General features: G+C 51.0%; 2 protein-coding genes across 4 annotated transcripts; both read right to left on the bottom strand.

Moving 5' to 3' along the window:
* Positions 1–1998: 1998 nt before the first annotated feature.
* On the bottom strand, positions 1999–13621 carry P3H3 (prolyl 3-hydroxylase 3). 2 transcript variants are annotated; one of them, XM_048928117.1, is made up of 15 exons: positions 13146–13621; positions 12729–12881; positions 12191–12380; positions 11937–12068; positions 11075–11208; positions 10703–10792; positions 10305–10357; positions 10066–10124; positions 8831–8955; positions 8612–8707; positions 7508–7658; positions 7220–7334; positions 3995–4070; positions 3588–3728; positions 1999–3293 (listed from the first exon to the last, which is right to left on the bottom strand). In XM_048928117.1, the coding sequence occupies exons 1-15, from the start codon at positions 13563–13565 to the stop codon at positions 3081–3083; spliced, it is 2148 nt and encodes a 715-aa protein (XP_048784074.1). In that variant the 5' UTR covers positions 13566–13621; the 3' UTR covers positions 1999–3080. The 2 variants fall into 2 exon arrangements, with proteins under 2 accessions (XP_048784074.1, XP_048784065.1); XM_048928108.1 differs by having other exon boundaries at positions 2001–3293; positions 7220–7337; positions 13146–13620.
* Positions 13622–13650: 29 nt separating this feature from the next.
* Positions 13651–20771, bottom strand: GPR162 (G protein-coupled receptor 162). 2 transcript variants are annotated; one of them, XR_007373404.1, is made up of 6 exons: positions 20657–20771; positions 17388–19130; positions 16376–16565; positions 15696–15847; positions 14717–15533; positions 13651–14636 (listed from the first exon to the last, which is right to left on the bottom strand). XR_007373404.1 is itself a non-coding variant. In XM_048928172.1 (5 exons), exons 2-5 carry the CDS (start codon positions 18222–18224, stop codon positions 15006–15008), a joined length of 1707 nt encoding a protein of 568 aa, XP_048784129.1. In that variant the 5' UTR covers positions 18225–19130; positions 20657–20771; the 3' UTR covers positions 13651–15005. The 2 variants fall into 2 exon arrangements, 1 of the variants encoding a protein (XP_048784129.1); XM_048928172.1 differs by having other exon boundaries at positions 13651–15533.

The following is a 20771-nucleotide window of genomic DNA, read 5'->3' as shown; positions in this document are numbered from 1 at the left end:
CACCATGTCAGGGCAGCATTCCATCCTACACTCCCAGGCACAGTCCTGCTGAGCCACCTGCACCACGTGCTTGTGGGAATGGGGTGAGCAACAGGTGGGAGAAAAGGGAATTGGACCCTCAAATTTTCTCACCTCAGGGTGAACTGCCCTGCACTGGGCAGGGAGTGGTCTCTCTGTGGGATGCTGAATGAGGGCTGCAAATTGAAAGGGGAAAGATGCTGGAAGGAAGGTTGAATATTAATAGGTAGCATCCCTGGGTCTCCGCATAATCCCCTGGCTGGCCTTGCATGCTCGCCCTGGTGACCCTGGGCTCCTTGCAGAGCCGGATACAGAGATGATCCCCCTCTCCTTTGATAGAGATCAAAAGCCAGGGTAAAATTACCCTGCTCTGTTCCTCTCTTTCTGTGGGCTGCCCTCCATCAAAAAAAAACCTGACTGCAAAGAAGTGTGCAGGAACACACCGGTAGCATAGAGTTGCATAGGGTGGTGGGCACCAGCTCCCTCAGGGGAGGCACTGCCCTCCTGCACCAGTCTGGAAGCCAGTGGGATTTAGCTCTCATGGTGAGAACAAGTGACCTCATCCCTGTCCAGAGCCCCTCATCACTGTAAAGGCACCTCAGCACCATCGCCAACTTCTCCACCGTCTCTTCCCTCCCTCTTCCTCAGATACTTGCACACAGGATCAGCACCTGTGCAAAGATCCCAGTGCACGCCACAGCATCAGACCAGGAAACCCAGCGTCCCAAGTGTCAGCTTCACCGCAGTGACATATGGAGCAACAAAGCAGCATCCTTACCAGGATCTGTAGCGTAGGCTGGGTCGCTTTCCCTAGCTGGGAGTCTCACAGCCTGCCTCCCAGCTGAGGATGGCTTCCCTCCAGCCAGAAGGTCCTCGTCCCCTCGTGGTGCCCAATCGGTCCTGTCGTCCACCCTCGCTCCTTCTCAGCTCCTCAACCTCTCCCAGGACTGATCTCCCCATGGGGAGCTGGAAGGCTGTGGACGGGAGGGGCCAGGGGAGGGCTGATTCCAGGAGCAGCGTCAGGCAAATTAAATCAGACACCAGAGACTTGGGGAAATCGGATTGGGACGTAATGCAAAGCAGGTGGATGGGGAGGGGTGAAAAGAGAGAGTAGCACACTCCTTCTGAAGGGAAAGCAACCATTGCGGGCACATTTGAATCCATGTTTATGTGAGCCACGAACTAATAAAGTGAAGATTAGCCAGAACAGGCTAGGATTATAAACCACTGGGGCAGGGCTCATGTACCTCACGTCCACAGAAATTTCCCATTTTTGCGGATACAGAGTGCCACTTGTGCCCTGTGCACGCCAGGAAGAGGAAATTGTGTCACTCACAGCAGTCCTGCCAAGGCAAGACCCACAGTGGTGTAGGGTAGGGGTCCCAGCCTCTCTGGGCAGCAAACTCCAGCTCTGCGTGGGGAAAACAGAACTGGGCGCAGAGGCCAGGAGCAGCAAAAGATTTGGTGGTGTGCCTTTTGGCAGCCACTTTAGTGGGATGCTGCGAGGGGATTATCTTGGCCTCAATCTTTTTTAATCTCTCCCGCAGCTTTGGCCCAAGCCTGAGATAAATACCTTTTAACGGATCTCATCTGACGTCAGGAAGCCATCAGTCTAATCACCCAAGCCACCTTTGGGTAGAGCAAGCCAGAGCTGTGGACACTGGCCCCACACCCCACCAAAAAGGGTCTCATCAAGCAGGAGACATCCAGCGATCCCATGTAAATCACTGGGAAGAACCTGTGGATGCAAGGACCTTGTGGATCTCCTTTTAAGGGTAGGGAATTTGAAATGCACACATCAAATTTTGTTTTTCCCATGATCCTGGGAAGATCAGGAGACAAAAAGGGTTGTTGATGCATGATTCCCAGGTTTGCACATTAAGGAAGTGGCAGGATTCAGAAGGGGGAAGGTCTTCCCTGCTTCAGTCCAGCTCCTTCAGCACTGTAGGACTGAGGCTAACACGACATGTTCCACTAGGCAAGAAGCCTTGAGCCAAACAGCAGGGAGGGGAACACTCATGCACCTCCTACCAAACTGGCCCCAACTGTTCAGACTTATTTCCTTCCATACCACATTTGTGGTCTCTATGCAGCTCACACCAAGGCCTGTTTCATAGGCCTTGAAGTTTCACGCTTCCCAAGAAAATGCTCACCGCTCTTTTTCACGCTCCATATCCACCTCATTCAGTTCCTGCTTGGCTACAATATAATCCCATCTCTGGACACTAATCCCCTGGGCAATGACAGCAGATTGTCTCTATGTCAGCATGGAAAATTATAAACAAAACATTTGCCTTCACAGACAATTTGGTGCATGAATTAAAACAAAACAAAACACCTCACTTCAGGGAAATGTGAGTGTACAGTGCTTTTTCTTTAAAAGAGCTCCCATGTTTTCCAGGGGTAAGCCATAGCAGAGCTTTCTTACCCTATTACAAGTAGATGGCATCTGGACAAATACTTTGTTTTCTTTCATTAAGGGCTCAATCTCCTTCCATCATTTGTTAATTAAATTTCCATCACCAACCAATCTGCATGTGTCCCTCCTCGTGTACAGACTCAAGCTCCCACTACATTTGTCCAGCACTTTCCTTTTATTCCATATATTCACAGTGTCTCATCTTCCCTTGCGCATGCCAGTCTTGAGGTTTTCAAGGTTTGCAGGCGCCAAGGAAATCCAGAGGCTTCTCCTTTGAATTCCTGAATATGAGACAGCCCTTGCTCATCAAAGTCTCCAGGCTTCCCCTAGCACTCTTGGCTTTGGCCCCAGAGGACCAAGAAGCTTGTTCTGAGAGGAATCTGGCAAGGGGGCCTTCCTACTTCTGAGTGACACAAACATATTGTCAGGGCACTGAAGAAAGATCCCGGTGTACCTAGCTTTAGTACTCTGTTCCTGCTACCATTTTTCAGCTGCTGGGCAGTCACAGAGAAGAAAACTGCATTCCCTCCCCATCACTATGGCTCTAGCATGCTAATTAACTGCTCCAGGCCTCTGTGGTCCCACTACTCCCAAGACCTGTGAACCCACTGTGTGTGCCAGTCCTGCCCAGGGCCCCATGCACTTAGAACTCATCCCTGGCTCGCAGCTCCTTGGGGTGCTGCATCCTTTCTGAGACAGACTTGTGCCTCTGGCTCGTGGGCCTGGCTCCACCACTGGGAACAAGAGCCTCTGGGGAGGATCTGCTGCTGTGATCAGCCCCATGATATCCATCTCCATCGGGCTGGTTCTCTTCCGCAGCTCTCTGCTCCATCAGCTCTTCTGCCTTCACCCGCTCCTGCAGCCATAGAGAAAAATGATATGAGACTCTCCCTGCTAGGATCTCAGACCTGCTCACAGGGCCTGGAGAGACACATATGGTCTTTGCCACATCCATCCAACCCTGCTAGAATCCATTCTGTCTTGCAGGACTCATCAGAGGCTGGCTTCCTCCAGTGACTTCCTCCACTGGTTATCTTGTCAGAGAACTACCACGAACTGCTGCCCCATAAGGGAACTCAAAAGTGATTCTTCAGAGGATCTGATATAGTTTGAAGGTATTTGTGTATGTTTCTCCAGCATGGCTCTTTACCTGCTCAGCATGCTCTGCAGAGTGCGTGTACCAGAGAGCAATGGCACAGCGCCTGCCTTGGCTCACTGCCTGCACGCCATGGGGATTCTCCTTGCCAGAGCTGAAGGCTACCAGTCTCCCACACTTAGGATGCACCTTAGCCTGCCAGGAGAGAGAAGACACAATGAAACCAGCAGCCCCTTGCTCTGGGGCTCACTGTCCTTCTACAGATATAGTGCTGATTACAGACAGTAAGAGCCTGAAACATCTCTACTAGAAAGGAGTTAACCTCTTCTCTGTTTGAGATTTGCCTCAATTTGCCTTTAGCTGCCCCTATTTGAATTTGCTACAGCACTAGTGCTGCCTCCCACCTGGTCTAAATTTCATGCTCAGTCCTTTGTCCTTCATTTGGTCAGTCCCAGACCTACCGTGACAGTCACAGTGTCCATTTCAGTGAAAAAAAGGCTCCCACCGCGGAAGTCATCATTGAGGTAGAGAATGCCACTGTGGACCAAAAAAAAAACAAAGAGGACATATGGATGAGGAAGCTCATTCAGCCTTGGCACTTCCCCAGACTAATTGCCATAGGAGAATGCAGCACCTAATTAATGCCAGAGGTTCAATTATCGTGAGAAACCATTTGGGAGTGTTAAATACAGCAATGCTTAGCTCAGGGGAGTCCTGAGCTGCAAGCCACAGGAGGCCAGGGGAGTACTCCATGGAGTTAGATCCACACACTCATCCTGGCTTTTGTTTTTTTTCTTAAATACTCTGCAGCATGCATCTGTGGCACCACTGTGACAATGCCGTGGGCTAAGCACACCTTAGACCTGACCTGGTGTGACCTTGTTTGTGTTTTAGTATTGTGAACAATCCAAAGCCTGGAAGAGGGGATTAATCAACAAAAAGTGCCAGGTCCTGAGAACTAAGGAATAAAGTGTAACACAGGAATGGTCAGAAAGAGGCATGGTGCATGTGGAAAAGAAAATTAAAACAAGAAGTTTCTTTACTCATACAAGACAAAAAGAGAAGCAGTGAGGTGACTGAAGTGCAGGCAAGACCACAGCCAACTAAATGGGTTGTTTAGTTTGAGGAAAAGGAGGCTGAGGGGAGCCATAATTGCTCTCTTCCAGTATCCGAAAGGTGCTGACAGTGAGAGCGGGATTGGTCTCTTCTCACTGGTGACAGGATGAGGGGAAATGGCCTCAAGTTGTGCCAGAGTAAGCTTAAGTTGGATGTTAGGAAACACTTCTTCACAGAAAGGGCTGTTTTGGCTGTCTTAAGCACTGGAATAGGCTCCCCAGGGAGGTGGTTGAGTCACCATCCCTGAAAAACGTGTTTAAAAACAGTTTGGATGTGGTGCTCAGGGACATGATTTAGCAGAGGGTTGTTAGAGTTAGGGTAGTATGGTTAGGTTGTGGTTGGACTTGATGATCTTCAAGGTCTTTTCCAACCTGAGTGATTGTATGAAAAAAAGAACCACAAACTCTGTGAGTTATCCCTCATGTTCAGTTAAACCAAAGACAGAATGCCAAAGGAACAAAAGGGGCTCATTATTGAGACTAGTTGCATGAAATAGATATCAACATTGTTGCTGCTGAAGCAAAATATTAAATACATAATTTCAATTACATGATTACCAGCCCCAGAGCCCATAAAGTTATAGATCTTCTCCCATAGAGTATTAAAGACTCAAATCAGGGCTGTAACACAGGACTAGAGAAAAGCTCTGATGGTTTCCATGCGTACAAAGGGACAGGAGGATTGGCTGAGGCATCAATAGGCCATCAGCTCAACTTCAGAAGTCTGCAGGGCTTTCAAATCCATTTCCGAGGAGACAGATAACTGAAGGACACAACATGGAAAACAGTTTCTTTACATGGGTATACTAAAAGCAGTTAGCTAATCACATAATCTCTGACAAAACAGTTAATGTCTCAAGGAAAGAAGATAACATGCTCAACTTTGTCAGTTTAGACTCTGCTAAAAACTTATCAGAGCAGTGCCACTAGAGAAATTACTAATTGACACAGAGAAGGTGAAGAAGAGCATGTGAACAGCACACACTGAATAGCACACAAGTGGCATGGAGAGGTCTACTGTTCACCTGGATGAGGATTACTGGAACTCTGGGACCCCTTGGCCCAATTCTGTTTAATATTTAATTAATGAGTATAGCACAGATACACAGAAGAAATCCAAGAAGTTTTTGAATGGTGTTTCTTAGACGGTCTGGAGCATAGGATCCTCTTTGAAAAGGACACTAGAAGAGCATGGCCCTTACTGAGCTGCTTGGTCTACCACATTTCACTCTGCGAGAGCAGAATACTCCTAGAAACAGCTGAGTAGCATAGATCCAGGAAGGAAATTTTAATATACATCGGCATACAAGTCAGAGAACTCTACTATTCAGGGAGGAATAAGGTGACAGGATAAACTTTCCTGCAAAGGAAATAGAGAACAGTTAGAAGACAGAGCCTTGTAACTGTACTATCTGACTACACCAAGTTAACACCCATGGAAGAATGGAAATAGAATTAAAGACACCAAATGGATCCCATTTGGTCCCACATCCCTACTATAGGCTGTTCAAAGCAAATTTCTGCTCTGGGTTCAGCTACCACTCAAAGAAAAGGCATATAAAATTTTTTGGTACCCAGGGATGAGATGGCGAATAGGGAAAAAGAACAAAAACATAGTGAACTGGTCACATTTGGCTGCAATGTGCAAGGCTTGTCACCACCTTGAAAATCTATTTGTTTCTTTCACAGAAGAGTAACTGCTGCAGTCGGAAAGATCAGCGCAGTGGAAAGGCGATACAGGAGTGGAATGGCAAAAGGGGCAACAGGAAAGGAATGCTCACCCATCTCCAAGGATGTAGGCTCATGGGGAAAAACTCCACATGGGAGGGATCTTCAACCAGAAACTGTCCCCCAGGGGCAGTCAGCTCTTAAATGAGGTCTAAGAGAGGTGCAGCCAGGCTCCACCCCTTCTGGTCACACAGGTAAATTGCCTTCACCTGCCCTCCCAGGGCTGAGCCAGTCCTTTCTCCAGGTGCTCAATCAGTGGGTCAGGCCGTGACTCAACAGTTCCTATACAGTAACAAAATCTGCTGCTATCTGGAACAATCTCTCACATGCAGTGGAAAATCCCAACTCAAAGTACTCAAAGTGAACCCTCAGAGAGAACAGTGGGAGAACAGTCACTAAAGTACACTGACAGCTCAAATGAAAGAAATTCGAAGAGCCTGGTTCTCCCTGTCCTGTAATGTGTGGAAGTGGGAGAGTAAGATTGAGAAAGACAGAATAAAATTCAAAGAAACTTCTTTTTCTAAGTGCTAGCAGTAAGCTGTAGCATTATGAGAGACGAAAGACAGCTAAACATCATGGTTCTAGATCTGTCAGCCTCTCAGTCTCATTGTGCACTCTGCCAATGCTGAATGTAGGGAGGGAAGAAAGACCTCTTCCCAGCCTAGGGAAGGTGTACAACACCTCACTCTGAATGCACTCACGCAGCCTTCAGCCTCATGCTACAGCCCTCATGTGAGCCAACAACCCATTGGCTGGTATTTATATAAGTTGAGCTCACACTTTCTTGGGGCTGGGGAGACATTTTGATCTCCACAAGCTCTAATGCAGGTCCCCTTCTCTTACCTGTAGTCCCTGTAGACATAGGCAGGTGGCTCTTTCCAGCACTCTTTCCCGTCAGGATCCAACAGACAGTTATCAGCATGGACAGGATGACTGAGATCCATGCGACCTTCCTGCTCTTCTGAAAAGGAAAGTTGCAAAAAAGAACAAGAGCATTTAAAATTCTGAGAAAGAGCAGAGAGTGAGGGATTCATGAGAGTAAAAGGGAAGAGAGTCTCCTGAAAGCACGTGGCTGGGACTAAGAAAAAGGCTCTTTAGGAGAGGAGACTAACAGGGTGAAGGATTCTTTACCTTCTACTGCTGTGCGGCACACAAGGTGTGTGAATGAGAAATGCAGTTTCTTTCCAGGAGTGAAATAGGATTCTATGATTTTCCGTGATTTCTCACTGGCCTGCAGAAGCAATTTGGCATCTCTCCAGTCCACGTCCCCACTCTGGGCTAGCTACAAGTGAAAAACAAGCCTGTTAGAATACTCATAGAGATACTCTAAGAAACGACACGTGTACAGAACCTGTACACAGATCTGTGTAAACTACTGTGCTCATGCATGTAAGAAAATAACATTTTCTCATATAAATGTCAGGTATGCATGTGTGCAGTGCAGTGATTCTTTCCCTCTCCTTAGTGTGTGAAGCACATTTGGAATGCAGCATCATTTTGTGTCCCAGGATAGGAGAGACACTAGCAAACTGGAGTGAGCCCTCAGTAAAATGTCCTAGGACAAATGGAGATCTGGAACACATGACTTAGAAGAGGCTGAAGAGCTAGGTTTCTTCAACCTGGAGAAGAGAAGGCCAAGGGAGGATCCAACTGCAGTCTCCCATCACCTGAAAGGCAGTTAAGGAGAAGATGGAGCCAGTTACTTCTTAGAGGAACACACTGAAAAGACAAGAGGCAATGGGTGTATGTTGCAGCAAGAGAAATTTTGGCTAGATATAAGGAAAAACAACTTGTCCTTGAGATCTGCACAGCACTGAAAAAGGCACCAGAGAGGATGGGCAATTTCAAACCTTGGATATGTTCACCACTTACATTCACAAAGCCTTGTGGAGTTTCATCCAGCTTTGAAGTTAGCCATGCTGTGAGCAGAGGGGAAAAGCAGAGATTCCCAGAGGCTCCTTCCACCTTAAATTACACCACTATTCTAAGCTACACTGCCCTGTAAGACTACTGCACTCAGGCAACTAGCAATCCCGAAACGCTGCCCCACAAGAGGGAAGGTGCTTATAGAGCCCTCCAAATACAGTGTATCTAACTATAACCGTGGAGGGTCAGGGGAAGCTGTTCACGCTCTTGCAAGAAAGAAAAGCCACCCACAACCCTGACCAGAGTGCTCTTCAGAGAGAAAAGCATGCCTTATGGACAAGAAGATGGCAGACTCACGGAGCCACTCACCTGCATGGCTTTCAGAATGGTTAACCCTTCAAATCTCTCATGTGGGGTGTGAGGGGACCGTCTCGCTCGATAGCCATCTCCTGTTCCTCTTGCTGCCTGGAACAAAATGATACAGAGGTCATGCACTAGGTTGCCTTCTCTCCTCCACAGCAGCATTACAATACTGCCTGCTGAGGAGGAAGTGATACATACAGAGTTCCTATAAGACCCAGGCATTACCTCTGTCAGCCGGAGCAAGTCCTTACACTCAGACTCCGTCAGGACTCTGTCAAACACAACCCTCTGGGTTCCATTCATCTGTTGGGAATCCATGGTGACTGTGATACCCTCAAAAGGCAAAGAACCTGTAGGAGAAGTAAGTACAGACAGAGGTAAGCAAGCTTTGGATAAGAAGCCCCGAGACACAAACCCCCATCCTGGATAAGAAAGTAAACAGACACTATACATTCTCTGGGAAGACAGGACAGCTCCCCAGAAGCGCCCTTTCCTTGCAGATCTGGGCCACATGCATCCCTCACAAGCTTCAAAGAATCCAGAGCATCAGCTGGGGAGCTGGCCTTCAGCAAGTGCTTCTGGAGGCAGCAGAAACTTGGGGCTTGCTGGGAGAGCAGCAGAAAGCTGGGGACAGTTGAATATATGGTGTACCCCAAGAGCGAATCAGGCCCAGCCTCTTGGGGCAAGGCATCTTACTCCAGAAGCATCACCAGTGCATCTTCCTACTGTTTCCAGTTCCAAAGAGAAGCAATGGGTATTGGTCAGTGACATGATCTTTTGATCTTTGATCTTCTCCCCCCCCATCTCCTCTCTCCTCTGGATGGTAAGGAATGCCAATGCATTCAGGTGCTCAAAATGATCTGCTCCCCCACATGATACAGCAAGAGAACCACTTAGGGTCACTTCAACCAAAGTTACCAGAACAGAGCCCTGCAAGAGTATAGGGCCAGAAAGAATACAGAACTTCGCCCTGCAGTCTACAGCATTCAGCCACAAGCCACCTGGATTGGTGTTATTCAGGGAAAGGCTTGCCAAAGCTGAATTGTCTGTTTCCAGTTTCCATTTCCTCTGCCTTCTTTTGGTCCCTCTAAGAAAAGTGTTGTTTGAAGCTGAGCTGGCGGAGTTGAGCCACGTTTTGCGTAGCCACTCCTGCCTATCCATGCCAGCTGTGCTGAACAGGGATCTACATGTCCACAGGGTTGTCATACAACCAGGCAGCACTGACCTCAGCTTCTCCAGCCACAGTGCTCTTTAAGTTCCCATCCCAGAGAGGTACGCAGCGAGATTTTGCAAGAGTACACATGCATCACAGATGGAGAAAAGAAACAGTGAGAGGACTTGCTGAGCCATTCGAGTCAGTCTGCATATATGTTAGCATTCAAATGTCTGAGGATGGAAGAAAAGACAGCATTTAGCCTAGCTGACTGCAACCAAATATTTCTACAAGCTTTTCTACTCACCTCTCTTTCCTCTCTCTTCCATATCAAGAGTTTCCTGCTTTTGCTTCTCCTGATCCTCTCTCGGGAGCAAGGGAAAAAACACAGATCAGGGCTGTCAGTACATAGAGGTATGTCTGCCCTCTTCTGTGATCAGCATTTGACTTCTTATTCCTGTTTTACCCATTCCTCAGTATGACAGTATTATTATCCCCTGCTTTCAACACTTCTACTTCAGTCCTTGTCAATTCATCCAACCTTACCTATATTTTTGCTTTAGGTTTTCAGGAATCAGCTCATCTGGAGTCCAAAGATCCTGTAGAAAAAAATGCAGATGTTTCACCATAAAGCAAACTTCTCCCATAGTAAATCAGGACAAACATCCTGTTCCTGATCCCCCTTCTCCACAGCCAGACCAATGGCTCCGGCCTTGATTGGAGGACAATAATGTTGGGTTAATGCATATGCTATCTACAGCAGTTTCCAGCTACTCTTCATTTCAGAAGCAGCAGAAAGGCCTTAGAAGATCCACCTCACAAGTATGTGGAGGGTCCTGCTCATCAGCATCTGATCCTCTCTAATTCAGGTGCTACTGAAGCAAGTTCTAGCAGCTGTCTTGGTGAAATCAAGGCAGGAAATTTAAGATGATACCATTACTTACAGGGTCATTAAAAGTTCCTCCTAGATGTTCCATGGCATAGTAAATCAATTTCTTCTCCATCAGAGATCTCTGCACATAATGACGAATATTCTATGGAAGCAAAGAGGCTGTCAAACAACCACTTCACAACAGGCAAACCTATCACTGTCCATGCAGAAATCTTCTCCAACACACAGTTCTGTGCCATGAGAACCCATTCTGTCCCAGAAGAACCCTGTTTGGTACTGATTATAAGCAAACTCCCACTTTCTTCAGTCCTGAGCTTGGAACACATCTGCTGTAGAACATGTTTCCCTGTGTTTCTTGGATCTGTGACCCTGTTGTGCAGGACAGGGGAGGGACCAGAAAGTACAGACCTGGGGTTGTAACTACCTCTCTCGCTGTGACAGCTGTATCTTCTCCAAGTTCTGAGTGGTACTGTTTCATTTTCTCCAATACTGGCTCATCCGTGGGATAGAAGAGCAAGTAGGAAGCAGCACATTCAGCAGCCAGTGCCTGGTTCCCAACTTGGGCAGGGACAAAACAGAACAAACAGGTATATCTGAAAGACTTGGTGTTAGCAGCAGATGTGTGCCGGCCAGCAGCAGCTGATCCTGGTCAGAATCTGGCAGTAGGAGGAATGACACTGAGTACATATCAATCCCTGCCCAGCTGTGCCTCTACCTGTGGGCAGAAAATATACGGAACGCACTGCACAAAGAATGGGCTCGCTTCCTATATTTAGTGGAAGTTCATTTAGAGGAGACAGGAGGGAGTGTACGTGTCCAGGAGCTGAAGGACAAGTGGCAGATTGATCAATGTCATGATACCAGTTCAGCTAGGGCAGGCAGGGCTGACTTAGCAGGAGCATCACTGTTGACTTGAGATACATGCACATGCTCTAGGTAAGATGTAGAGGTCTGATCTGGGGCCATGTATTGAAAATGAAAGTGTAAAATGTACAGCTTGGACTGCTGGAGCGAGGTCTTGAAATGGAGAGGGGTATAGGAAAGATTTGTCCACACACAGTGGAAACAGCCACATTACTGAAGCTGCACAAGGAGACTGAAGTAAAGCATGAGATCTTTCCCAAGGAAGCAAGCAAAGAGAGGTTCTGGGCAGTACAGGGTAGATGGGGACAGAAGGAGAGCAGAGGTAGAGCTCAGGTGTTCTCCCTGTGAACTGCCCACCAAGTTCAGAAGTGGAAAGTTAAGGGGTGCCACAGCATCACCCACTGGTTTGTAGCTCTGCTCACCTTGATCATATGCAAACTGCAGTAAATCGAGATGAGATGGTATGAAATCTTCTATGGCAGAAATCCACCCTGGCTTTGTGGCAATTTCAAGGACGCACTGCTGCCTGCACTTCAACACCTGAATATAATGGGCTGCAAGAAAGAGAGGCATGAAAGCCAGCAGCTCCGACAGCCAGACAGGAGCGCTGGAAGATGAGACATCCACTGTAAGAAGAATGGCTTTCTTACCCATCCCTTTGGGCTTCTAACACTACCTGCAATGGCTTCATACAGGCCAGGCTGCAAATCCTCCTCCTCCACCTCTTCATCCTCCAGTGGCCCTTCACACAGAGCACGACACTCTTCAAGTGCTGACAGTGCCTCTCTTAGTGACTCCTCCAGTCTGTCCACAGCCTGCAGATACTCATCTGCATTGTAATGCTGCATACCGGCCTCATATGCTTCCTGCAGAAGACAGATCCAGGCTCCTCATTAGTGCGGGTGACACCAAAGGACTCCCTGAGACTGAGTCACTCTCAGGATGGTGCTGACACCTAGGGGCCCGCCTGGATCACGAACAGCCCACCATGCAGTGACAGCCCTTCCTCAGGACTGGGGACAAATGTACTTCTCCAAAGCCCCACAGCTTATAGAAATTGTCACCACAAAACGCCTGTGTCATAACTGCTGTAGTGTGCCATCACTGAAGCACATACATCTCATCTGAAGCCACAGACCTCGTGTGGGAACAGATCAGGGCTGCATGCCGCTCCCTACAATGTGGTATGAGCTGGTTCTCACTCGGACCCTCACCCAGTGTGGTGCAGCCTCCAGGTCTCGGAAATTGTCTGACTTCACCCCTGACATGCGCCGGTATTTCTCTATGTCCTCACGCATCTGGAGGTGTTGGGGATTGGCGACAAAGAACGTGTGAGCAGCAGAGACTGCCTGGTCCAGTTTCTTCAGCTGCAGAGAAAAAAAGGCTGTGTACATCACTCCTGCTTCTGTCCAGGCCCACCCCTCAGCACAGCTGCTCCCACAGCTAACCTCCGTGACCGCGGCACCAGGCTGTCACCCAGGTTTGCCCACACGGGGAGGTGCCCCGCGCTGCCCTCCCACGGCAGCGTGCACGGGGTGCTGGAGATCTCCAGCCCGGTCTCCGAGCCCGGCTGCTGCACCCCCTATTCCCTCCCCGGGGCCGCCGCCCCCCGGCCCCGAGGGCAGGCCCACCTGGAAGAAGGCCACCTGGAGGTAGTTGTAGGGCTCTCTCCGCTCGAAGTCCCGCTGGATGACAAGGCTGGCGCGGTGCGCGGAGGGCGCGGCGCCCAGCCGGCTCCCCAAGCAGTGCTGCAGGCAGTCGGCGCGCTGCAGCACCCGGTCGAAGAGGGCGGCTTCCCAGGGCCCGGCGGCCGGCGGCTCGCCGAGGAAGGCGGCCTCTCGGAGGCAGGCATCCCGGCAGGCGAGGCGGGCCGCCCGCAGCCCCGCGTAGCTGTGCAGGGCGCGCTGCAGCAGCTCGGCCGCCCGCCCCCAGTCCCGGGCGAAGTACGCCCGCACGCCGTCGGCGTACAGCAGGTCGTAGGGCACCAGGCGGCCCGCGGCCGAGGACGTGGCGGCGGGGAGGAAGAAGAGAAGGCAGACGAGCGAGGCCATGGCCGAGCCGCCGAGCGGGAGGAGGAGCGGGAGGCGGCGGGGGTCTGCGGGCGGGTGGAGGCACTGGCGGCCCTGGCTGGACACACCCAGGGGGCCGGGCGGTGAGCGGGCTCCGGCGCTGCGGGAGGGGTAAAGGGGCACGGGGCCGCAGCTCGTCTCGGGCCCCAGGAGCGGTGCTGCAAACCTGCCCGCTCTTCACGGACGCTTGGACCAACCCCGGGCTGGGCCCGTGCAGCCAGCTCAGCCCTGACGCGGCCTGCTGCGGTTCTGTGTCCGGGTCGCCACCGGCTAACCTAACCCTTCCTTCTGGCCGTGGGACCTCGGCCCTCTGACAGAAAGGCACTGAGGAGGTCACGGCTTGTTTATCAGAACCGCTGCAGGACACACATCGACCTGTTACGTTTCAGAAGCTTCCATCATGTGGCAGAGTGCTTGGCTGATGAAGGACAACATACCTGCCATGGTCTCTCTGATGCAGCCACCCGTTTCACTTGTGGCTGCAGCTACAAACAGCACGAAGAAGGAGAAATCTCATCTCCAATATACCACCACACTTCTATTTCAAGAGTTTTGTGCAGAGCAGGAGCTTGATTTAGCACTCACTGTTCCCGGCTTTGGTAGCGTGGAAGCCTGGAGCCCTGCAAGTAGAGGCTCTGGCAGCTTTTCTGAGCTGGCTGCTGCCTGCCTGAGAAGTTTGGGCTACAATGTTTTGTGCAAAGTCATAAAGTTTGCACTGGAATCAACAGACTGCACCAGTGGAAACGCTACTTTATGAGAGGGTCTTTCTGGAGAGGATTTAAGTTTTCAAAACAACACTGCTTCAGAAATCACCGAGTCCGTTCCTGTTTAGTTGTAGGCAGGCTAGGTCTACCTTGCAATGGAGAGGGAATCTTTTCAACCCCCCCTCCAAATGATGACTCTTCAGTATGGGCGCTGTACCCTCCCATGGGCTGCGGGGCATCTGCTGCTCCTAGATACACTAACAAGACAGGAAGCACGCCTCGCACATTTGGCATTTTCCTTCCAGAAGCCAGTGAATCTTCATTAAACATCGGGCCAATCATTTTGTTTCTATGGAAACAAAATAATTACTAATATATTATTTTAAAAGCAGACACACGGTTGACACTCCAAATATAGAATTTTAATACCATTCCATGCTTGCCTCGTCTCTTAGGGCAGAGCGAATGCAAGGGTGGAGTTCACAAAGGGACACCAAGGCAGCGGTGGGTTTGTAACCTGAGGGCAGGCACAGGCTGTCCGTGTCCGTGGAGCTCCATTCTGCAGATCTGCCACACTTCTCTTACCATGGGGTGCCATGTTTCCTGCCTGCTGGCGAGAAAGATGAGAATGTCAATTAGTAATCGGGTCCTGGGACAAAGGGAAGGTTTGAAGTTTTATTTAAAAATCATGATGGCACTGAATGTTTCTGATGCTGTCTCATAATTTGGGATCCTGGAGGGCCTGTGCCTCGCAGGCCTCAGGGGTCCTTTCACGTGGTGCCTGCTCCTCATCCTGCATTTGCCAAGCCTCGCTGCCAGCCAGAGAGAAGCACCGTGGCCGGTCAGTGCTCTCTTCCTCTCTGCTGCCAAGCGAGAGGCGGCGATCGCGGAAAGCTGCAAGTGGGAGACGGGAGTGCCGTGGGCTGCAGACTGGGGAGGGCTGTGGCGTCTCATCGATGAACGTGGTGATCTCATCTCGGAAGAAGCAGGCACTGGAGCTGGATCCTCGGGGCACCAGCCCACCCTCCAAAAACTGCCGTAGGGATGTCAGCTCGTCTTCTGGGGGCTGCCGGCAGTGCTGGTAGTCATGCAGCTGAGGAGGCAAGAATCCAGGGCCTCCAGACTTGCGGAGGGTGGAAATGCGGATGTCATCAGATGAAGACCACTTGTGTAGGAAGGATGGAGCGGAGCGGTGGGCGGAGAAGATGTTAGTCTCATCATGTGACATCCTCCGTGAGATAGGGACCTGGGTGATGGAGAAGGAGGCAGGCGATGAAAGACTTGGAGAAAAGACAGGCAGAAGGGGAGTATTTGAGGCCTGCTGAGAGAAGAGTCTAAAGGACACGAACATGGGAGACGGACAGAGAATGAGTAGGTTATGGGTGTGCACTACTAGCTTTCAGCTCACCTGCAGATAGTGCACCTTGTCCTGGGGCAACAACATGTGGTGCATTGGTAGCAGCTTGATGTCCCGAGAATCCCGCTTCACAGCTGCAGCACCGTTGGCATCAAATCTTACTTTGCAGATCCTGCCATCCCCATAATCATCACACACACCATCTGTTGGCAAAGAGAGTATGGCAATCAGAAGATGAGCATTATCAGTGCATGCAGATGTCATCCTAACACCTGACCTCTGCCACCCTACTTGCAGTCATCAGGACTGATATCTGAACAAGGACCTCTACTTTCTGCTTCCAGCAGAAAGGACACAGAGACTGCGTCATTTCTTCTGTCTCTCTTTGGAATCTTCCCCTGCCAGAACTTGGACCTGTGGATCAGCTGGTTGGCCTGAGGGCTGCTGTGTCTTTCACTACGGATTGACAGCTACACATCTACTGTGAAGGATGTTGCACAGATTTTCTGGGATGCTAGTGAGTGCTAAGGCAGCATGTAAATGTCAGAGCCTTCTCCAGAATACATTCTCTCATTGTTGCTGCCTTCAGGCTCTAACACGCATCCCATACAGCCACCCATATCTCTCCCAGTGCCATTATGTCCTTTTCCCAGGGAAGGCAACTCTCTCCTCTATAGTCTTCTGGGAATGGGGTTACTGAAAAGATGTCTGAGGGGTGGTAAGGGGCTTACCATCATCTCCATCCTCCTCAGACATGATAGCCACACACTGCTCCCAGATGGTGCGGAGATCTGCTCGGTAGCGCTCGCAGGACCAGATGAAAGAGGGGAGCAGCAGAGTCTGCACCATGGAGCACCACAGCACAGCCAGAACCATCCAAGTGGGTGCCGTGTCATAGCGCAGGCTAAAAAAGCTCACAACCTTCGAGGGAGGAGAGAGAAACAAGACTGTGAAAAACAGACATGCAGATAAAAGAAGGAAAACAGGAGTCACCTCTGTAATAGGATATAATCTGTCATTACAAGGTTTGTCAAGTGAGTATGCACATGCCTTTGAAAAAAATGTTCCCAGAATGTTTCTGCAGGTTTGCTGGAGCATACCCTGAGCTGTGATCTCTCTAATATGAGACTTGGTGTTAGCATCCCTTCTTCCTTATGTTCATTAAGTGCTGGAGCTAAAGAGGCACAAACAAAGGACACAGCCACAGGAAAAAAAACTGTGACTAAGCCTCGTTTTCTTAATGGTTCCTTTTGAGAACTTCCTCCGCTCTCCAGTTTTGCAGAGAATAAACCAGCCAGTGAAAACCTGAATGCTGACTACAAACATACTAGCAGTAGGAAAAATAAACCTCTCCGCAACAGCTTTTAAAGCTGGTGCATCAGATTTCCAGAAACAAATTGGAATAAAAGCAATCTCATCCTTTTTACCAAGGTAGACTCCTGTACATCTGCAGAATAATTTCCTCTCCAGTCTCCTCTTAGACACTTAAAACTTTCACAGCGGTTTTAGCTGTGGTGCGGTGTATATTCCCCAGGCTCAGGCTTGTCTTGAAAAAATGTTCCTGTGGAAGGGTGAGGGAACTACTGCAAGCTTTTTAAAATTGCCCCCTGAATAATACAGATTCAGATGTGGCAACACTTTGGCTGGTGGGTGGAGAAAGGAGTTTCCTCTTTAAAATCTGAGAGAAATGGAAATCTGGTTTAACTACATATTGTAAAGAGAAAGAAAGAACCTGCTGCTTACCAAGATGGGCACCCCCGTGAGTGTGTCGTACAGGAAGACAATTGCACTGATGAGGTTGGTCATCTGCAAGGAGGTCTTGGCTGACTCGGAGCCATCCAGCGAGGACCTCCTTTTGCCTCGTACATCCTCCACCACAATGGCTGGCACATTGAAAGTGTTGTGTGCTGATGAGCAGGACGATGCTTCCTCTGGCCTCTGATGGCAGCACTGTCGTCGCCTTCTGTGTGCCCACAGGGTCTGGTAGAAGGTGATCCCCACACACACCAAGCCCATGACAATTCCTCCGAGGAGCAGGAGGCTAAAGCAGACACCAAAGCCCAGACCTATCTTGCTGACAATGAACTGGCAGCCACGAGCATAGTATCGCTCGCCGTTGTTGTGCCAGCCAATGGAGGGCAGGGTGGAGAGGATGAATGATACCATCCAGATCCCCATGACTGCATGCAGAGCCTGCTTCTTGGCATTGCTCAGCCGGTAGTTGACTGGCCACCTCACCATCCACATTCGGTGGTAGGAAAGGGAGGCCACTGTGAAGCAGGTGGCCAGTGCCAGGGTGTAGTATGTGGACACAAAGACCTTACAGATGCTCTCGTTCCAGTCATAGTTGGAGGACTCACGCCGCAGCTGCACCACAGCGTACGTAGTGAGGGGCACTGCTGCCATGAGGATGTGAGTCCCAGCGAGGAAGCACAGGAGAAGCTCCAGGGGCTTGTGTTTCTGTTGCTTGGCCGTGATGCTGAGGATAATCCAAGAGTTGGCCAGCAGGGCTAACATCCCACATGCCAGCCACCACAGTGAATTGTTGTGCAAGGTCGACTCTGATTCAGAGTCCCCCATGCTGTCCTCCTGCTAGGCTGCACCTTGTTCCTGCCTCTGGGTTACTACAAGAGGATGAATGAGACTTCGCACTGGGGGAACCACGTCCCTCCTCATCTGCTGCTGTGCTGATGCAAGGCGTACGCACTCTGCAGGCACTCCTCAAGGCATTGTCACCAGGCACGAGGCAGAACAGCCTGCATCTCTGTCTTCCCTTTTCCTTTTGTTTGTTTAAATCACTTTCACTTGATCTCTTTCTCCTGTTTTTTTCTGTTGTTCTCTTCCCTTTTCTTTCTTCCACCTTCTTTCTTTCTCATGAAAGCTTGCCAGTGCTTCTTCCCTCAGTCTCTCATGCTCACTTCTTTTTTTCCTCCCCATCTATTTCATTCCTTTCCTCCACTCTTCCCCCAAAGAAAAGGCTCTCCTTACCTTGTGTGCTTCTCAGACACCTTCTGTCTGATGAACCACCTTCTCCAGGGACTGGTGAAGCCCTCAAACAAACAGGCTGCTCGGACTCCAAAGAGTTTTACAGCAGCCGGCACCTGTTGCCCAGTGTCCCACTGAGCAAGGGGCTAACAGAGAGTTTCAGAGAAGACAGGAAGCAGGACAAAGGTCCCACAGAAATGGTGAGAAGGGTGCATGCACAATGTGTAATCCCCTTCAGCAAATGGTTCACTCGTGGCCAGATGCCTGCTAAGTCAGTCAGAGAGCCATCAACAGGGAGTGAAGGGTGAGGAGGAGGATTCAGAGAGCTCTGTAAGCTGTGGCACTCTCACTGCAGTGTCTGTTTTGCTGCCCTCCTGTGCTCAGCGTGTTTTTCCAAGCTTCCCTGTGAATGCAGGGCAGAGCTGATGAACAATGAAGAGATGGCAGGGAGGGGGCAATCCTTTATAAAGGTTCCCTTGGAGATTCAGGGTATGAGGTTCACTGTAGAAGAGAGAAAAGAGAAAAAGTAATTTAAGATCATGCTATCTCTTCAAATCTCCCTTTCTCTCCTTGCTCACACAAACACATTGTCATGATTTGGCTTTGCAGAGCTCTCCCCCCTTGTCTTTCAGAGAACAGAAGACCCAGATTTGTGCCAGTCCCTCAGCTGGGACTGGCTGCCAGACACTCTGTGCTCCCTGCTATTCCAGTCTTAGGCTCCCCACCCAAAACATTAATAATGCCATTCTTATAACCGATGGCCCCATCTGCACCGCTCCCTGCTGTTCCACTTTTGCTCTCCTCACACATCCCTCACTCCTGATGTACAGCTCCCACATCCACACCAGTTTTTGGACCTCAGCTTTTCTCTGGCAAGCAGCTGTCTCAACCCACCGAGGGTTGCAATCTGTGGCTCCAGCAACTTGCTGCAGTCCCATGGCCATGAAGCACAAGTTTCCTGGCCGTCACATTTCAAGTTCCTGTAGAACCAGCCTCACTCTCCACAGCCCTCTCCCTGTGACTCCAGTGCTGCCAGCTCAGGCTCTCCTGCCTTCACCTATGGGGTATGCCCATGCAGTATGCTCCAGGAAGACAAAGGCCTGTTCTGCACCTTGTCTAGACAGTGCAAACCCAGTCGGCCTGTTGGTGGATCAGTGCCTTGAGCCCAAACAGTGGCTCAGTTCCCACCCTTCCCATGCTTCTGGGTCACCACATTTCTTCAGCCCCCTGGACCAACTCCTTTTCTCCCTGCTCAGAGCAGGTTGTTGTGGCTGGCATCCCATCTTTTTCCCCTCAAAACTACCAGAGCAGCAGTGAGGCCTGTGCCCTTTGCAGGCAGTTCGGAAGCTGGCCAGCCCTGCTAATCCCTGGGGAAGGAATCTTCCTGCAATCTCTCCGTCTGCTGTCCTTCCCACCCGGCTTGCTCCAGTGGCCCACGCTGTTCCTGGATGAGGCAGGAGCCCTCCAGCGCCTGCCAGTTCGGGGGCCCAATAGTGCTCCGAGCTGCCGTCCTCCAGCATCCGGAGAGCCTCTGATCCGCTGCAGAATGGCCGGCTTTGTAAATCCCCCCCTGCCCCGGCCGGAGCCGTTCGTTCCCCCCCCTTCACCCAACCCGCTGGGCAGGGGCACCCGGACTGCGGGGACAGGGAAACTCCTCGGGCTGTGATTCGGGGAGGGCGAGGCAGGGGGTCTGCGGGGGATAGCGGCGGGGGGGGGGGGGGGGGGGGGCGGACGAGACGGAGTAATCGATGGAAAGCGCGGCGAAAATCGGAGCGACCGGTGCCAGGGTGCCCCCGACGCCTTCCCTTTCGCCTCCCGCCCGGCAGCCCGGCTACTGCAGAGGCAGGAGGGGCGGAAGGCCAGGTCGGGCGGCCCCGAGCCGGGCCGGGCCGGGCCGGGCCGGGCCACGCCAGGCGCGGGGCCGCGGGGCGTCCCGGGGCGCTGCCGTGCCCGGCGCGCCGCCCTGGGGGGACGCCGAGGGCGGCGGCGACGCGGGGGCGACGGCGGGCCGCCGGGACTCATCTTACCTCTCGCCGGAGCAAGCGCTGCCATGGCGACGGGCGCCCCGCGCGGCTGTGCGCGCCGCTGCCCGCCTGAGCCGCCCCCGGCCCCGGCCACCGCTGCGGACGCCGCAGGCAGGCG

This window comes from Lagopus muta, chromosome 1 (assembly GCF_023343835.1).
Source record: "Lagopus muta isolate bLagMut1 chromosome 1, bLagMut1 primary, whole genome shotgun sequence".
NCBI classification, from domain to species: domain Eukaryota; kingdom Metazoa; phylum Chordata; class Aves; order Galliformes; family Phasianidae; genus Lagopus; species Lagopus muta.
The sequence above is the reverse complement of the archived record's forward strand: the minus strand, read 5'-3'. Positions and strand labels throughout refer to the sequence as shown.